The sequence below is a fragment of the Arachis ipaensis genome, chromosome B2, assembly GCF_059453495.1.
Source record: "Arachis ipaensis isolate K30076 ecotype BB chromosome B2, ASM5945349v1, whole genome shotgun sequence".
NCBI lineage: Eukaryota > Viridiplantae > Streptophyta > Magnoliopsida > Fabales > Fabaceae > Arachis > Arachis ipaensis.
Genome location: NC_142437.1, coordinates 109894912 through 109915472, shown reverse-complemented (window position 1 = coordinate 109915472; position 20561 = coordinate 109894912). Strand labels below are relative to the sequence as shown.

The window sequence follows — 20561 nt, the reverse complement described above, 5'->3', positions numbered from 1 at the left end:
ATTGTTAAATATGGCTTATTTTTTTAATTTATAATTAAAAAAATCCTTGAAAAAGTCATGCTTGTTGTTGTCTGTGTATTTTTGTATACTCTTATATTTTATTTGTAGATCTATATACTATTTGGAGATAATGATAATGGATTAAAAACGCTGAATTCAAAAAAGTTAAAGGGAGTATACGGGATAAGGCGAACTCTATAATTTTTATAGAGTTCGACGGGGTGGGAGGAACTTTCTCTAAAATTAAAAAAAAAAATCATTTTTAAAAAATTAAAATTTAAAAATGGTGTTTGAAAAAATATGAATTTTTTTATTTTATTTCTGAAAAAAATTCTAATTAATAGGACTTTATGTTTGTGCCTAATATCAATCTTATATCATAAACAAAAGTGAGTGCAATTAATTATTCCTCCAAAGTCTAAATATAAACCAGTTAAAAAAAAGACCCACAGCTTAAATAATAATTTAAAGTATTAAAGAGTTAAAAAAGACTTGATCACATTTTCTAATTAACGTGTAATGTACTGACACCACATTAAATGCTTTCAAATTTTGCATTGTGGTCTGTAAACGGCTAAAAGCTGCTCTCCTTCAGTTGGACAGATAACACTTAATAGATAATACCAACTAAATTCCTCATGTGTAAAAAAAAAATGATATTCCTCACGGTAGCATTTTCTTTTATTTTATTATTGATGTATATTATACGTAAGATTATGAAATTTTATTTATACCTATATAAGATTAATTTTTTCAAGTTTTGAAAAGAATGGTACCGTCTACATTAAAAATTTTTATTATCCAAGGCACCTTTTAATTAAATAAAGAGTTAGTGATTATCCATACTGTAACAATATCTTCACAAGATTGATCATCTGTAAAGGAAAATAAAATAATAGGCTAGTGACCCTAAGTGCCTAATTTTCTCACTACAATACATCCTCTCTCTCTCTATATATATATATATATATATATATATATATATATATATATATATATATATATATATGCTTTGTGACAGACACATACAAATCATTCCCACTTTCCTTCACAAATTATCATAGATCTCTTACCGACTCCCATGGCGAATTCTCTACTTCATGAACCCCAGAAGCTCATCATTGATACTGACCCTGGAATTGGTGAGTTCATTCCCTAACTTTTATATATGTCTATTTAAAATTAATATTTCATAAATATTAGCAAATGATATATAATTTTGGGAAAAAAAGATATTTTACTAACACAACACTTATTATTAGATGGACGTAGCAGCATATTTGGTTTCCATTAAAAATTTGCAAGATTTCTAATCATGATTTGAGCAAAAACTTTCACCATAATACCACTTTTTATATATATATATATATATATATATATATATATATATATATATATATATATATATATATATATATATATATAATTTGATTGATCCAATAAATTAGTGAGATTTCTTATGTCAAATTCTTAGACCAAAATAACAATATTATTGGCTAGCTTAGATTATGAGTAAATGTTGTGCTTATAAGTAAAAAGTAAATAACAGAATTATTTTTGAAGTTGAGAGTTGGTAGACCAAGTATAATATTATAAGAATCTCTTCAAATAATTGTCATAATGAATTTTGACCCCCTTTTTTTTTTTTAAAATACTAAGATGATAGCATTGCAATTATGATGGCATTTGAGAGTTCAGAGCTGAAGATCATAGGCATGACCACCATTTTTGGTAAGGCGGTCACTTTGATAAAGACATTAGAAATGTCTTTTTTTAAAGACGTTACACATGTTATATTATTATTGGACGAATTATTAAACTGGTCAATTAAATATTTTTAATAAACCAGAATAAAATCTGTTTATTATAACTATTAGATCCGATTCAATTCGATTGGTTTACATAATTTGAACCGAATTATATTTAAATTTTTTTTTATCAAATTAACAAATATATCTTTAAATTTTTATTTTTTAGACATTTAGATTCATAAAAATTTAAAATTACAATTAAGTCTTTAAAAAATAAAATCTAACCCTAGATCCTTGCTAACCCAAACCCAAGCCAAGCTAAGCCCAATCTCAATGTCTCACTAATCTCTCAATCTGACCCCAAAAAAGCCCCAGCTCTCAGCAATCAGCATCTCCTTCATCTCATCTCTATGCTCACTAGCTCTCGCGATCTCAAGCTTTTTCCCTCTCTCGTCTCTGGTCTCGCACTCAAAGTTTTTGTCGTTCTTCGTGTCACCAGTCGTCACCATCTCGCACTCAGTCACGCTCGCATGCCTTCCCTGAGCTCGTTGTCGCCGGCGGCAGAAGAACCCAGTCTCAGGACTAGTCGTCATCGTCGCTCCATGGCTCCTCATCGTCTCGCACTTAGTCGTGTGCCTTCTCGCGCTCGTCGTTGCCGGCGGCAGAAGTAGCCGGTCCCGAGGTTGGTCGTTGTTCTCTGGTATTTTTTTAGTTTTGTTGCCCTAATTCATCACTGCACTTTGATTTTAATTTGGTGCTGAAATTTGTTACTGAAAATATCACTGAACAAGTTTTTATGTTTGTTGAAAATCATCATTGACGTGAATTTGTTACTATTTATTACCACTGAACCATGAATAATTTGTTGAGCTAGTTTCTTTATTGCTTAAAATCATCACTAAGATGAATTTTGTACTGATTATCATCAATGAAGCTTAAATTTGTTGCTGTCTTGCTCAAATAATTACTTAGCTAAATGTTTTTGTTGCTGGAAATGTGAGTTGAATATATTAGTGATTGAATCTTGAATATATTGTTGTCTTGCTAAATAATCACTTAGTACATGAAAATGAATGTTAAAGGGAGATCGTTGCTAGAAATTATTATTTCTCCTTTTTTTTTTATGATTTACTGTGTAATATCATGCTTAGTTATGTTTAGAGCAGGTCAGATTTGTATGGTTGTTCATTCTTTTCAATGATTTGCTGTTTATTACATGTCTTTGGTTGGTACAAACATTAGCTAAATACATATGATTCATTGGTTAAAACATTTTCTTATTTTTTCTAAGCTTCCTCTAATCTTTAAGACGATTGTTTACACTTTTTTAGTCTATGTTTATATCCCATTGATGCCCTGAAAGCACACTATATTTTGTAGCAAAATTCCTAGGTGAGGTACCTCTTTGACTGCATGACTTTTAAAATAGTGGTGAAGTGGTAGAAATTATATTCATTTATACTTGGCAAAGTTGGCAGGTAAGGTCCACTAGTTAGAAAATGAATTAACTTGCATTATGAATTTACACAAGTGGCTTTTTTCATTCTAGCTTATACGATTACCATGAATGGAGCTTATTAAATTTGAGGGTGATCGACCTTCTTGTTCGTAGATTTTCCTTCTCTGTTATTATGACACTTCAAACTAGAGGATTTGCCCAAGTAATTTTAACACTTCTGTGATATTTGTATTTATTCAGAATTCAAGGCCTGCTATTCCTTCCGATTGCCCACCTGCAATGTGCGCTTTAATCGAGCAATGTTGGCCCGTGCATTCGGACAAGAGGCCTGAGTTACTGGCAGCAGTGACAAAAGGGTACACATTTATGGTATTCCAGAAGCAAGAATGAGTGGAATATGTCTGGCTATTCCTAACAAAGGTAAATCCATAGTGATATTAGGTCATGAAAAGAGAGTTGGGGTTCCCCCCCATTATTTGCAACATTATTCTGTGGGTCACTATGTTTTCCTACTTTCCAAATCTTGAAGACTTGAGTAAATTCCTATAATGGTCCCTGAGACTTGGGTTGTTGCTCAATGTGGTCCCTGAGATCCCAATTGCACTATTGTAATTCTCCAGATACGGCTCCGGACACTATGGTAGTCCCTGGACAGCTTTCCAGTGATGAGTCATCATCAAGATGCTAACATGGCCTTATTTTGCCACGCTGAATGGTGTCAACGGCTAGTTGAGCTAGCATAGTTTCAATTTATACTCAATGTGGTCCCTCCCTCTATATTTAACCCTAAATTCCCAAATGTTCAGTAAGTTAATTTCTTCTTCTTCTTCATCGTTCTCTTCCCATTCTTGTTGTTGCTATTGTTCCTGGAGCTGGAAGCGAATATCCATGATGGGTGGTGGGAGCACTAGAGTTGGAAGCTTTATTAGTTCACCGTCCAGTGGCCATCAGACGAGAATGTAAAGTAGGAGCAGAAGATCTGGGCTGCCAGAATGGTGTGGTTGCGGCTGCCGGCTAGTTCTCAGGTGGTCTAGGATAGATTTAAACCTAAATAAACCATTTTTGGTTGTCCTAATTATAATGTGAGTTATCAGTATTACTTGTGTTATGATTGCTCCTACCTACCTCACTGTTCTTCTCTTGTTCTTCTTTCCTGAAGCTTGAGCATGTTATATGTTTGCTTGATTATAGACAAGTGGAAAGAGATGATGTAGACTTTTTACATGGGCAGACATTGGGCAGGATGAACCAATTGAGAAACCAGAATCTTATGGAGACAATCATGAAGTGAAGATGAACTTTGATTAGAGGCTTGGGAGATTAGAAGAACATGTTCGGAATCAAAAATTGGTTAACTAATTGTTGGTATTAGCTGTGTCTGTATTGATAGTGTTAATGGTTATCCTATATTGTAAAGCATGAGTTAAAAGAGTTGGTGGTGTGTACCCTGTATTCATTGAATGAATAATATGTAAAAAAATGATAACATGATTATAGTATTAGAAACTGATGAATGGTGTTTGTTGATGGAATGTAAACTTGGGTAACTCAATTAATGAAAATAGTAATATGCTAAAGAAGGCAGCGTAAGTGATTGAAAACCAGCAAGCGCTGTACTAAGATAATGGTTCAAACTTAAAAGATAAGTGTATTAAGATAATAGTTCAACTTAACACAGTCAGTCACATAACACAAAGGGCAGCTAACTAACATGAGCATGTTAAACAAAGTTACCTCAAAAGAGAGGGCTTTATAGCAAAACATAAAGGATTGTTTTTTTCTTGTGTAGTCTTTGTTTAGTGAAAAGTTTTAAACTCAAAACAGAAAGCCCTATACATATTAAGCTAAAGTCTTCAATTCTTCTTTCTTGGAGCCTTAAATCTTGGAGTTGCGATGAACTTCATGTAATTGACAAGTCTTGTTGCAGTTCCTGAACTAGCACCCTGCATGGGATTCACTGGGACAGAGGTTGCTAGTGAAGAGGATATTCTCCTTGGTGATAATTTTAAAGGCCTTTTTATTCCATAATCCTAGATGAAAAAAATTTACATTACACATAAAGGATGATTCACTTGAATCACAAAAAAATTTAAGAAATATAAATAGGAAGTTACCTTTTGAGAATATTCTACATCAGAAGCAGTTGGCTGAGATATATCTATCTCTACAGGTTGTACATCAGAAGTGGTTGGTGCAATCTCAATAGACTGCACAAGAGGATTGTCTTCTCCATCACATTGGTCACCATCATCTTGAGGCTGCTGAAGTTGCTGCTCAGATGCAGGCGCACCTCCTTCATTTTTCTTCTTCTTATCAGCCTTAGCAACAGCAGCAGTAACTGCAACAGCTACAGCAGCTGCAGTAGTATCACAAGCTTTCTTCTTCATGCAACCTTTCTTTGTATGTCCTTTATCACCACAGAAACTATAAGTAAAAGGGTCCAACTGCCTCTTTAGATGAACATTATCTTCATTGTTACTCTAAGGCTTGGGATCAACTTTAGAGTTTTTAGATCCTCCACCACCCTTCTCATCAGCATCCATCCTTCTCTTCATCTGTAGTTTTTCAGGTTTCTTCTTTATTTTTGGTGCACGTGGCCTGTTACATTCTTCTGCATGCTCGCATAATGGTTGTCCAGGAATTGGATTAATATGATGATTATATATTTTTCTGTATGACTCCATCATTAGCAAGCGGTGACAAAAGTCTTTTGGTGGCTTGTTAACTCAAGGCAGTGCAACACATGCATGCACACAAGGAATACCTGCATATGAACAACAGCCATAGCAACCATGGGTTTTACTCATATACCATTAATCAGATTATTAATATAGCACAAAAACAAGTATTATAATAATGCAAATAACCTGTAAGCATCCAAAATTGGCAAGTACATAATCTTTTTCCTAAGTCCACCACATGATTAGTTGGGTGTCCATGCACCTCAAACTTTTCGTATCCGTTGTGCCCTGTCCAAATAGGCTTCCAATTCTTAGATTCTTTTCTAACTTTCTCCAATCGACTCTTTATAACCGGTGTGAGCACTCCAATGTGATTGTTTAGTTTCACCTTGTTCTTGACTATGGTCTGCATTACGAACATTCGAACCACCTCCACTTCTTTGTCACTAACTTCTTGTACAAATGCATCATCCTCAACCAGAATCTTCTCCTTTCCTTTAGCTAGAGGACCAACATTCTTCACCCTACTCCTACTCCCACTGTTGACATTCTTCACCCCAGTATTTGATTCAAAAGAGCTGTCTTCATTAAGATTTGGCTTAAAAAGACTATCTTCTACGCTCTCATAAGAGTCAGAAGACACCTCGAAAGGAATCTCAATATTAAAAACTTTGCTTTGGAATCCTCTAGTAGCAGACCTTGTACAAGGTCTCCTAGATATACTACTTTTGTTGGGCTGTTTGGACTTGTTGGTTTTATCTGTTTTGGTGTTTTGGGTGGTCTTGATAGGCTTGGTAGGCTGAATGCTACTAGTGGGTTTGAATGTCCCATTTTGTTAAAAATGTCGTATTTATAGTATTGCAGCAAAAATATTTATAGTATTGTCTACATTACAAGTCATTGCACTCACTCATATAATAGACATCAATAGATAAGAGTTTTATCAAACAGAACACTCATGACCATGAAACAGAGCATGATTTTCAACTTTTTTTTCAGTAAGTAAACCTTCCACTAGTTAACACTTATTGTTACCCTAAACCCAAATCAATCAAATGTAAACTTGCTAAACCTTTGTTAACGATGAATGCTGTCTGCCCAAAGAAGAGACAATAACACAACACCATAATCAAACAGAGCATCTCATGAAATCCCAACCTAATCAAACTCTAGAACTATAGTAACAGAAAAAAAAAACATAACACCAACCACACTCACAACACAAGCATATACAAAAATCATCATGCATTGCAAAAAAAGAATAAAAAAAATTACCTTTACTAACGGCAGAACCTCTTGTTTCTGACGTAGGAGGAGACGAACGACAAAGTGAGACCTGATTTTGATGTCTTCTGAGTGCAAGAATTTCAATCTCCAATGGAACCCTAAGGTAGCAACATTGATGAAGAGAGGAGGAAGAAGAAGAAGAAAAGAAGAAGATAGAGAGTGGAAGTGGATAAGACGAGTGAAGGGAGGGTATGTGTTTGATCAAGTCCGTTTAATATTTTCATTTTGGACGACGTTTTTAACAAAATGGGGCGCCAAACCAAAACGCCAACATTTTGGCTCTCTCCAACGTGGTAACTTCGTGACACATCAGATCGTCGGTGATGACTCATCACCGGAAAGCTGTCTAGGGACTATTATAGTGCCCGGAGCCGTATCTGAAGGATTACAATGGTACAATTGAAATCTCAGGGACCACATTGAGTAACGACCCAAATCTCAGGGACCATCATGCGGATTTACTTAAATTCGTGACTAAATAGTGGACTTCGTCACCCCCTCATTATCATTATATTACATACATATAAATCCTATCCTTACACGTTTTATGCCCTCCTTTTCAGGTTTTTTCTGTTCTACTATCAATGCTGATTGATCAGGATTGACTGAAATTAATGAGAAATGAATTCAATTCTAAAAGTAGGAGATTCTATTTTTTGAGTAATTGCGTTTGATTCTATTGGCGTGGTGCTTCTTAATGAGATAATGATTTTATCTGAGCTCTCGGGTGGGACTGGTGGGAAGGAGTTTAGAAATATATATATGAACAGGATATCATATGACTCATAAGGGTGAGTACACAGTAAAAAGGACAAGAAGAGAAAGGAGAAAAGAAAGAAAGTTTTTTTTTTTTTTTTTTTTTGAAATGCTCTAGTTGTAATAATTTTTATGAAATTCTTATGGAGGGTAAATTGATTTGTATACATTGAGGCAAAAGCATATTTATTTGTTCTATTGTGCATACACACTAATTATATTAAAGCTATGGCAATGGATTAGGAGCACTCTTTCTTTTTTACCACAGTTTCCTGTTTTTGTTTATTGTTAATACAGTTATAAAGTAGTCATATTTCTTTTGTTTCTTTAAAATCTAATATCTCCCAGCTATACATTCTTTTAGTCATTTATTTTTAAAGAAAACTTATTGATGCAATGATATCTGCATAACAAACCGGCAAAGATTAGTTAGTTAACTCCACTTTGTGCTAATTCTGTTCCACCATGTAATTCAATTTGAGGTGCTATTTCAGCATGGCTGAACGAATAAAATTGAATTGGACAATGTTGTGATGCATACGATAAAATTTGATTTATAGATTTAAATTATGTGATAAATGTTATTTGAAGATTGTTTAAATTTATATAATTAGATTACTTTTAGTGTAATTTACCAGTTTTAGCTTAGTGCACCTAACTTTGTAGATGCTTTAAGATGCCGAATTTATTATACATTTCAATTCAATTATGTACCTAGCACAGCTAGCAAAATTCAATTGCAACTTGAAGAGAGAATGCAAGTGAGGAGAGCAAAAAATAGGATCCATGAGGTTAATGAAAAAGACAAGAGGGTCACATGCATAGTATCGATTAGTATATATTCAAAAAGTAACTTAATATTACATAAGATAATTAAATTCTATAAATCTATAGGAGATGATTTTAAGTGATTTTGCTAAATTTAACTCGATCAGTTGGACTAGTTATAATATTTTTAAATTTAAAATTTTATACGAAAAATATTTTAGTTTAATAATTTAAACCAATCAAACTTTTTTATTGAACAAAAAAATTCAGTCATCTTAAATGTAAGAATCATTTTCTTATCTAATGTACTAGTGATCTGATTTTGTTAGTGTATATATTAATTTTATGTTGTTTTACTTAAATCATGGATTATTAATTGAGATCATTAATTACTTCTTTTTCTTTGAATGATGGCCAATCTTTAAGAATGAAATCACTTTGTTTTAATGTCAAATTTCTCTTTCCTTTTTCTAATGATATCATTAATGTTAATATTTTTATATATGAAATGCAAGATATATATAATTTTTCTTTATAAAATTTTTTAAGATTAAAAAAATTATTGATTAATGCAATAATAAATAATTAAAATAAAATCATATCACATCTAACATATTAGGAAACAAAATATCAGTATAATTATGTGAAATATATTAATCATGAGATTTTGATGTATGAATAAAATTTAAAATATTATTCTCAAAATTCAATCTAAAAATTATGTTTAATAACTTAATTCACTTAATTAGAGTATATTCATTAGAAATATTTTTGTAACAATAGCTAATGAAAATAAAATTTATTCAGGAGCAAGTTTAAAATAAAATACTAGCACTTAATATGAATTTAATCAAGTATTAAAATAAAATAATGAAAAATTATTGTTGTATTAATATAGTGAAACCATGATTTTGATTTGTTTATAGATTTATAACTGAGTCAACGAAGAACATTAACCAACTTGAACTTAGTTCGTTAACAGTTTGATGAGTTAAAGTGATGATGTTGATGGTAGATTTTGATCTTTAATTTGAACTTATATATTAATGTGAATTTAATATGGTACCGAAAGAAAATTAAGATCTTTTTTATGACATAAAAGATAGTCAAAGTAAGAAAAGGAGAAAACAAAAATTTCAGTATCTGAGACAGAGATTGAAAAATCAAGACTCAATATCATGTTTGTTGGTTCAGAGACTAGTACTGAAATTTCAGTATCTGTTCCAAAAATTTCACTCCAAAAAGTGGGGACAGAGGACTGAAATTTGGTGGGACGAAGACTGAAATTTTAATAACATTTTATACCTAAGATATCGTCATTTCAATTAATTAACTAATTCCAACTTTATTCTTTGTGCAAATTAAATTAGAGCTTCATTCTTATTTTAGTCTCTGTCTTCCACTTTATACCAATACAATACTGAGACTTATTTCAGTCTTTATCTCTCAGTCTCTGTCTCTCAATTTCAGTCTCTCAGTCTCTCGATCTCTATCTCTCAATCTCAGTTTCTCAGTCTCTGTCCCACTTCCAAACGCTACCTAACATAAACGCTAACGAAAATAACGGCGAATATTATCTGTCTGCATTGTCACCGCATCGGATAAGATCCACACTTTAAAAGGATCGGTTTGGTTGTTGGATGCGACTAATTTTTTGTTGGTCTAGGATGGATACCAATTTAGAGAGACCATTTGATCAATACTCTAAAAATATATTTGTCTCTTGAATATGAAAGAAAAATAGAGAAAAAATAAGTTTAAAAGAAAGAAATAAATAAAAAATAACCTAAAAATATATTTTTTTACAAAAAAGATTAATATATAAAAAAACAAAAAAATAAAAATAAAAATAAAAAATATGAGATTTTATTAATAGTTATAATATTATATTCTTTTAAAAAAAAGGTAATAGGTTTATTTTTGGTTTCTATAATTATTATTTTTATTTGTTAGCATCTTTTACATTATACTTTAATGACATTAATATCTGTTCAAAGTATAACTATTCAAGATTTTTATTTCTTTACTGTATGACTGAAGTTAGAGCTTTTGTCTATTTCTATCACTGGATTCAAAAATTTTGTAAAATTTAATTTAAAAAAATACTGTAAAAGACTATGAGATATTTAACTATTAAAAAAGATCTTTAATATAAAAATTATTAAGTAAGATTAATTTTTATAATATTTATAAAAATTAATTTTTTAAAATTTGGAATGTATATGTAAATTATAGCTCACTTTATATTTTTTATTATTAATATTATTATTACTATTTCTTTGTTATTATAATTATTTATACATATTTTAAGTTAATTTTGCCAATTTTTTTGTAAGGATTTATACATAGTTTTAAGTTGATTTGATTATAGAATTTTACAATGACAAATAGAATTAGTACGTTATAATTGAATTGAGTTCTTTTTATAGTTTTCTAAAAATAATAAATAAAAATATAAAAGCTGGATGTAAATTTTGAATTAAAGAATACTTTATTCATTAGTATTTATTCGTTATATTTATTCATTAGTATTTAACTCTAAATTATAATTAAAAAATATTAATTGCTATGTTTGAATATCTAAACCGATCAGTCGCGAATATGTATTCGCAGATCTGATATGTAGGTTCACATATTCGTACACCTAATAAATAAAGAATAAATTATTTATATAATTATAGTATAATTTATATTTAGTATAATTAATAATAAATTAGAATATTATCTTTCTCCGAATAATATAAAGGTTTATCTATCTTGTATCCATATTAAAGTTACAAAATTAAAAAGAAAATCAAAAGAATATCCTATACAATAATTAATTTGTTTAGATATCCAAATATCAAACAATTTAATATAATATTAATTATTTAATCTACTTAATATACTAAAACTGGGTTTTTTCCCAACTAATGAAGGTGAGGTGTCGATCTCTTGTGACTCCGTTTTCCCTCCAAAATGAATTTTTCTATTCTCTATTCTAAATTATTTTATAAAAAATATCTTTATTATAATTATATTATAATTAATATTTAATGAATAATACATATAATTATACTAATTTAGAAATATATCTTTATTATAATTATATCAAATTAATATTTAATGAATTATTAAACTACTTATTAATTATCAATTAAAAATACTTTTAATTATTTTAATAATAATAGTAATAATAATAATAATAGTAATAATAATAATATATGATAATGATAATTATCCGCGATATCATTTATTAAAAAAAACATAACATAAAAAATATCATTTATTTAAAATATCATTTATTGTATATAATTCATAAAAAAAATATTTCACTTTTATTATTGATTAGAAGATAACTTATTTATATTTTGATTAATTTCATTTATTATTATTATTATTATTATTAATTTACAGAAAGATAAATTAATAATCATATTATTATTTATCAATATATTAATATTGATAATGATTACATAAAAATTATTTAATATTTAATATTTTTATATTATTTATTTTTTATATATTTTGATATATTTATAAATATTTTTTATTATTTTTATATGCCATATGTTTACCTCCACTATTTAAAATTTCTCGATCCGTCATTAATTTTATGTGTGTTTCTTAATTTATTTTTTATAATTCATTGAATATAATTTATTACAGTAAATTAATTATGTCAACTAATTGATTTGATTAGATATTTAAATATCACACGATTTATTATAATTCATATCAATCAAATAATTGTAATTTATTATATCAATTATTTTTCAATTCTTTAATTTATAAGGTATATAATAGCACAGATGATTTGTTACTTATAATGATTAAATACAATAAATATAGATTAATTTAGTTAAAAAAATCATTGTCTCATATGTTTTCCTATTATTTTTTTAATTTATTAAATCCAATCAATTATAATAAATTAATTATATCTGTAAACTCCGGTTAAATTAGTAAATAATTAGTCAATAAATTAGTTTTTAATAAGGAGGATTAGAAGATATATTCCGTGTATTTCAAAACAAATGGTGTATTAAACTAATTTATTGAAACACTTGTTTTTAATTCAAATTAACATATGAATATATCTTCTAACTATTAATTATACCATTATATCTGACAGGAATCCTCGTTTTACATCAAGGTTCTGGGGAGCTTTTCAGTGTGCATTTGGAACTCAGTTAAGCTTGAGTACTGTGTATCACCCTCAGATAGATTGTTGGGAATAAGGAGTATGACCACAATCCAATCAATCATGTCTCAAATAATTTGTTATTGTTATTATATTAAAATGTTAATATAATAAGGTACTTGATTAAATTTAAAGATTTATCATTGTGATAATGATCATAATATTGAGAGATAAATCTCTTATAATTTAATCTAAATTGTTCTTGGTCATAGGATTATTAAAAAGGACATTACTAATCCGGAAAGATCAATATATATATAATGGTCTTCATTGGATGAAGATTAATAGATCTCATTTATTAAATTATATATATAGATGGTGCATATAGAGATATGACCATTGAACTGACTCACTCTGAGAATTCCTAATGGTTATAATTACCGTACATTTGTCAATAGGATATTCTCAAGATGAACATAGTAATAGAGTTTCCTTTGACCTGCGACTGTCATAGTAATTAACAATGTATTTATTATACTTTGATTCCGGACACCTAATACCCTAGGGTGCTAGTTGAATGGATATTGGGTATGATTTAAATACTTGTAAAATTAATGATTAGTCAATAAGGAATCCGTCAACTCTTGGTAAAGAGTTTGAGCTCTATGATTATAATGACTGAGATGAATGAAACCTTGGCCAAGGGAATTGAATGAATGAAGAAATGAGTTTCTTGGGTCATTCACAATTCATTATAATAATGGTAACAAGTTAGAGTTTGACAATTAAACCATACTCTAAGGGTTAACCAAGAGCTGGAAAGATGGAAGGAATTATACTTTGTTCTTCTGAGGTTCTTAGTAAAAATATATTACTTCATACTATCGGGTCGTTGAGGAGTGTTGCTAGACGCCAACCTTGATTAGTAAATTTAGTATGACTAATTTATTACTCGCTTAGTATTGAACCTATGGGGTCACACACTAACGAGTGTTCTAATCTTTGCTGTAGAATTATTTAATTATTAATTTGATTTGATCAAATAAATAATTATATTAATTTAAATAGAATATTATTATATTTTTTTGCTAGCACCAAGAATATAATAATAGTATGATAATTGAGAATATTAAATGAGATTTGAGAATAATTAGTTATTCTATTTCTAAATTTGGATGAGATCCTAACTGATTCTATTTCAAATTGAGTTATGATATGATTCATAAATTTGAAGGATTCAGATTTAGAATTTTAAGATATGATTTAAATTTGAATTGAGATTCAAATTTAAAATCAGAAACAAATCTCATACTATATATATGTATGCCAAGAATAGAAGAAGACGTGAATAAAACATAAGGGTTTTATTCCTTTACCTCTACACACATAAACGTATGTGAGCCTGATTCTTGGAGAAGAATTTTATGGCGTGCAAAGAGTTGCAAGAGGTTTCTCAATTTAGATCAGATGTGCATTGGTCAAGGAGTTGACAGCAAAGGTTGGTCTCGGTGTGGATACGCATAGTGCCTTCGTATCATCGAAGGAGAAAAGGATTTTTACTAGCGTACTCAGGTATTTAGATCTGATCTACTATATATTTATTATTGGAATAAAGTTTAAACACAAAATAGATCTTTAGGATTACCTTCTTTTCTTCCGTTGCGTGTTATGAACACATGGTAATCCTTCAGTGGTATCAGAGCTTTGGTTTTTTGTGTTTAAATCTTTATTCCTATTTTCTTAAAGATTGTGAATTAATAGAATTAATAGGATTAATTCAAATTATTTTTTAAGCATGTGATGTATTTATTTTCATTGAGATGGTTTTCTAATAAATTAATAGTTAATTTATTTTAATTATTTAATTGTGATTAAATTATCATTCTTTAAATATAATAGTTATATTTATAATCAAATATTTTATTTGGTTCAATTTATTTATTAAATTTTATTGTGATTTTGATTACAATAAAAGGAATAAGATGCAAAATATTTTTTGTTTGTTTCTTATATATATAAGTGTATATATAAAGGTCAAATTTGATTTGATAATTTTTTAAAGCTAAATGTTAGTACATGAAAAATCAAATTTTGATTTGATTGATGTGTTTTAAACACTATAATTTTAGAAATTAGTTTTATAATGTTCTTGATTTTAAAGAGCGGCCTGACAACCAGGAGTTTTATTTCAAGATAATAATCAGTATATACATTTGATGTATTAAAGATTAAATTTTATATTTTTTCCTAGACAACCTGGGAGTATAAAAATTTAATCCAAGAATACTGGTAGAAATTCTCTAACAATAGAGATAAGTCCTAAAAGTTAGGATATTGTCAAAAATAAATTTATCTCTTGTTTACAAGGAATGACCTGACAACCAGGAGACTTGTAATCACGGATAGAATTTATTGATGTATATGATGATGCATAAGGAGAATTAATTTTATACTTGAAACTAGACAACCTAGGGGTATAAAATATAATTCAGTTAAATAATTGTCTGACAACCAGATAATTATTTAGGATTATAATTGTATGGGATACAATTTAATTATGTTTATTTGGAATAGGTGTGAGTAACAACTTGCCAACCAAGATACTCATTCGTGATTCTAAATAATTTTGCCAGAAATATAGATTTCTTAATTTACTTTCATGTTTTAAATTTTTAAATATGTCGATTCTTGTGTGACATACTTGAAAGTAATGTATTGGCTACAATTTAGAATTGTATTTTTAAAGGGTTATCATTGAGATGATAATATTCTCCAATAAATTGGTTTTGGAATGGTCAAAACTTGTGAAGTATTTGTAATATTATTTTACATGTGTTGTTTTGACAACCATAAGTTCTAATTTCAAAGGCACCTCCCCACTATTTATTACCGAACATCTTGAGACGATGTATGGTGTCCAAAGTAAGATAGTATGACTATCAAAGATTTTATTTAAACTAGTGAGAGTATTGGGCAATATATTTTGAATTAAACAACTTTAGAAGTTGGAATGTCATTAGACAAATGGCTTTAGCGAGAATTGTTCTTGCAAGCATTTTTGGAGATTTATTTTATTACAAACAAAATTTTCCTTAATATGATTAAGGTTTGTGATCTTTTTAGAAAAATTCAACACGAGTATTGAAGATGCGAATCAAAATTGCTCTTAAGGGTTGGTTTGACCAATAATAAAAATATTGAGCATTTTTATTATAAGAGTTGCAAAGTAAAATCTCCAATATCTAATTGATATTCTATTGAATAGAGAATGAGATTCTCTCAACGCACAAATACTAATACTCTATGTACTCCATCATGTTTAAAGAAACATGAAATTTGATTTAGTTGAGAATCACTATTTGTTAAATATTTAGACTACAGTTTAGAAATGTAGCTAAATTAACAAATTTCTCATTAAATCAATTTTTTACCATACGAGATATGGAAAAGGCATAAGCTGAAACTCAAGAATATTAGAGTTTGGAGATGTCTTATATGTGTTAAGAGATTGTACAATAATAGAATTGATATTAGGTCCAATAAATGAGATTTATTGGTTACCCTAAAGAATAATAAGATTATTTTTTATCACTCTTCTTATGACAAAGTATATGTGATAGAGGTTAAACTCCTTTTTAGAAAAGGGATTCCATCTTAAAGAAAGAGTGGGAATACAATTACTTTTATTAGAATTGTATACCACTCAATAGAGGATATACTTTTTCTTAAAAGTATAAAAGGTTTGATCGTCAAACTAACTTTTCAAAAAAGTAGCCTATTTGTATAATGATACAATTCTATAAAGATAGATCTAATGGTTACTTAGATTTTTTATAATCATGTTAAATAAGGATTGTCCTTAAAATAAAATTATGCACTATTGTAGTGGGAGATTTCATGTTTTGAGAAAATGTGATATTTATTATGCATTAAGCGTATTTTGCAAAAGGTCAAGCACATGTGCTCAAGAGCAAACGTGTTTAAGGTCAAAAGAATTTTCATAAACACAAATGTGCATTAAGCAATTACACACATGATTGATTGGCTCTAGTGCAAGTGGGAGATTATTGAGATAATTGTATGCCCAAGATCCAATCTATCATGATTGGCTCTCGTGCAAGTGGGAGATTGTTGGGAATAAGGAGTATGACCACAATCCAATCAATCATGTCTCAAATAATTTGTTATTGTTATTATATTAAAATGTTAATATAATAAGGTCCTTGATTAAATTTAGAGATTTATCATTGTGATAGTGATCATAATATTGAGAGATAAATCTTTTATAATTTAATCTAAATTGTTCTTGGTCATAGGATTATTAAAAAGGACATTACTAATCCGGAAAGATCAATATATATATAATGGTCTTCATTGGATGAAGATTAATAGATCTCATTTATTAAATTATATATATAGATGGTGCATATAGAGATATGACCATTGAACTGACTCACTCTGAGAATTCCTAATGGTTATAATTACCGTACATTTGTCAATAGGATATTCTCAAGATGAACATAGTAATAGAGTTTCCTTTGACCTGCGACTGTCATAGTAATTAACAATGTATTTATTATACTTTGATTCCGGACACCTAATACCCTAGGGTGCTAGTTGAATGGATATTGGGTATGATTTAAATACTTGTAAAATTAATGATTAGTCAATAAGGAATCCGTCAACTCTTGGTAAAGAGTTTGAGCTCTATGATTATAATGACTGAGATGAATGAAACCTTGGCAAAGGGAATTGAATGAATGAAGAAATGAGTTTCTTGGGTCATTCACAGTTCATTATAATAATGGTAACAAGTTAGAGTTTGACAATTAAACCATACTCTAAGGGTTAACCAAGAGCTGGAAAGATGGAAGGAATTATACTTTGTTCTTCTGAGGTTCTTAGTAAAAATATATTACTTCATACTATCGGGTCGTTGAGGAGTGTTGCTAGACGCCAACCTTGATTAGTAAATTTAGTATGACTAATTTACTACCCGCTTAGTATTGAACCTATGGGGTCACACACTAACGAGTGTTCTAATCTTTGCTGTAGAATTATTTAATTATTAATTTGATTTGATCAAATAAATAATTATATTAATTTAAATAGAATATTATTATATTTTTTTGCTAGCACCAAGAATATAATAATAGTATGATAATTGAGAATATTAAATGAGATTTGAGAATAATTAGTTATTCTATTTCTAAATTTGGATGAGATCCTAACTGATTCTATTTCAAATTGAGTTATGAGATCCTAACTGATTCATAAATTTGAAGGATTCAGATTTAGAATTTTAAGATATGATTTAAATTTGAATTAAGATTCAAATTTAAAATCAGAAACAAATCTCATACTATATATATGTATGCCAAGAATAGAAGAAGACGTGAATAAAACATAAGGGTTTTATTCCTTTACCTCTACACACATAAACGTATGTGAGCCTGATTCTTGGAGAAGAATTTTATGGCGTGCAAAGAGTTGCAAGAGGTTTCTCAATTTAGATCAGATGTGCATTGGTCAAGGAGTTGACAGCAAAGGTTGGTCTCGGTGTGGATACGCATAGTGCCTTCGTATCATCGAAGGAGAAAAAGATTTTTACTAGCGTACTCAGGTATTTAGATCTGATCTACTATATATTTATTATTGGAATAAAGTTTAAACACAAAATAGATCTTTAGGATTACCTTCTTTTCTTTCGCTGCGTGTTATGAACACATGGTAATCCTTCACAGATGATCAGTCAGATAGAACTATTCAGACCTTGAAGGATATGCTAAGGGCTTGTGTTTTGGACCAGCCAGCGAGCTGGGATCGGTATATGCCATTGATAGAATTTTCTTATAATAATAGCTATCATGCGAGCATCGGAATGGCTCCATATAAGGCTCTGTATGGCAAGAAATGTCAATCTCCGTTATGTTGGTATGAAACTAGAGAAAAGAGTTTATTAGGGCCTGAGATGATAGCTGAAAACGACTAAACAGATAAAAAAAATTCGTAGTCGAATGCTTATAGCCCAAAGCCGCCAAAAGAGCTATGCTGGTCAGAGGCGAAAGCCTTTGGAGTTCGAAGAAGGAGAACATGTCTTTCTGAAAGTTACACCAACCATTGGAGTGGGAAGAGCTTTTAAGACTAAGAAACTAAATCCCCGTTATATTGGACCGTTTGAGATCTTGAAGAGAATTGGACTAGTGGCTTATAGAATTGCCTTACCGCCGTATTTTTTGAATTTGCACGATGTGTTTCATGCGTCACAGCTTCAGAAGTATACTCCTAACGCAAGTCATGTTCTAGAATCGGAACCAGCCCAAGTAAGAGAAGATCTAACACTTCGAGTAATTCCAGTGAGAATTGATGATACTAATATTAAACGATTATGCGGGAAGGAAGTATCATTGGTAAAAATAATTTGGAGTCGAGCTGGTATCGAGGAACATACCTGGGAACTCGAATCAGATATGCAAAAGGACTACCCACATCTCTTTTCAGGTAATTGAATTTGAATTTTGAGGGCAAAATTCTTTATTAGGTGGGTAGAATCTAAACTCCGGTTAAATTAGTAAATAATTAGTCAATAATTAGTTTTTAATAAGGAGGATTAGAAATGTGAATATTATATTAAATTAGGATAGAGCTCGTCGAAACGAGAATTTTGACACCAATTTCGAAGAAATCGGTCCAAAATTGGACCGAACAGACCGAACCGGGCCCGTGGCCCCAACTGGCCCAGCATTTAATGAATTCAAGCCTCTCTTCTTCCCCATTCAGCAGAGGCAGCGTGAAACACATTTAGGGGAAGAGAGAAACGAAGAACGTTTCCAACCCTTACGGTAAATTCAATTTGCCGTAACTCCTCCGTCCGAGCTCCGATCGCTGTACCGTTTGTGGCCACGCGTCCACCGCGTCGAGCTCTACATTTCTACTGAAACAATTTCATAGGTAAATCGTTCTTTTATTCTCAGCCTCTTCTTCCCCAATTTTTGGAAAATTAAGTGGAGGTATTAAATTTCTTTACTCTTTGATGTTTTAGGATCCAATTAGCTTGAGGAAAACGTTCACTCTTGCTTATGTGAAGCTTGGGTAAGGTGAGAAAATCATAATTCCATTTTAATTTCATTTAATTTGAGCTTTGAGTATTAAATTGGGTATATATGTGTTATAAATGTGTATTAGGTTGTAAATAAATAATTGGAGCTTGAAATTGTGAATACTGGAGCTTGGAGGAAGCGGATTAGTTGAGGTTTTGAGGGCTGTGTTCTTTTAGAAAAATTGTCTTGGAATAATTCTTGAGAATCGGCTAAGGTATGGTTTAAGTTTCTTGCATTTAATATATAATGTTCTGTGAAAACTTAGGCTAGATGACCATAGAATAAGTTGGAATGCAAGTGTATATTTAATGTTTAGTAATGGGTTGAGGAATATGCTTGGGGGTGATTTGTTTGTAAGATGATATTGGTTGCTAGTTGGATCTTTGAAAGCATATGTGATTGAATTGTTGATTAAATGGCTATATTTTGGTTTAGTTGAATGATGATTGATGAAAAGATATGGAGCTTGTTGAGGATTATTGTTAGCAATTTGGATTGGTGGTAATAGGTTTGAAAATAATTGGAATGGAAATTTTGAATGAAAAATGAGGTATTTTGTGTTAAAATCCTAGGATTTGTGAACTATGATTTTTAGTTGAATTTTGGTTGTTGGATTTGAATATTTTATGAGTATAA

At 29.9% G+C, this 20561-nt stretch overlaps 1 protein-coding gene across 6 annotated transcripts; it reads left to right on the top strand.

Annotated features, from left to right (window-relative positions):
- Positions 1-1005: 1005 nt before the first annotated feature.
- LOC110268991 (uridine nucleosidase 1-like) lies at positions 1006-8175 on the top strand. Of its 6 annotated transcripts, XR_015904860.1 has the most exons (5): positions 1006-1142; positions 1660-1731; positions 2251-2433; positions 3451-3630; positions 3831-4737. XR_015904860.1 is itself a non-coding variant. In XM_088503764.1 (3 exons), the coding sequence occupies exons 1-3, from the start codon at positions 1082-1084 to the stop codon at positions 3540-3542; spliced, it is 225 nt and encodes a 74-aa protein (XP_088359890.1). In that variant the 5' UTR covers positions 1025-1081; the 3' UTR covers positions 3543-4737. The 6 variants fall into 6 exon arrangements, 1 of the variants encoding a protein (XP_088359890.1); XR_015904859.1 differs by having other exon boundaries at positions 1019-1142; positions 3451-4737; XR_015904858.1 differs by lacking the exons at positions 2251-2433; positions 3831-4737 and adding an exon at positions 7742-8175 and having other exon boundaries at positions 1025-1142.
- Positions 8176-20561: the final 12386 nt, after the last annotated feature.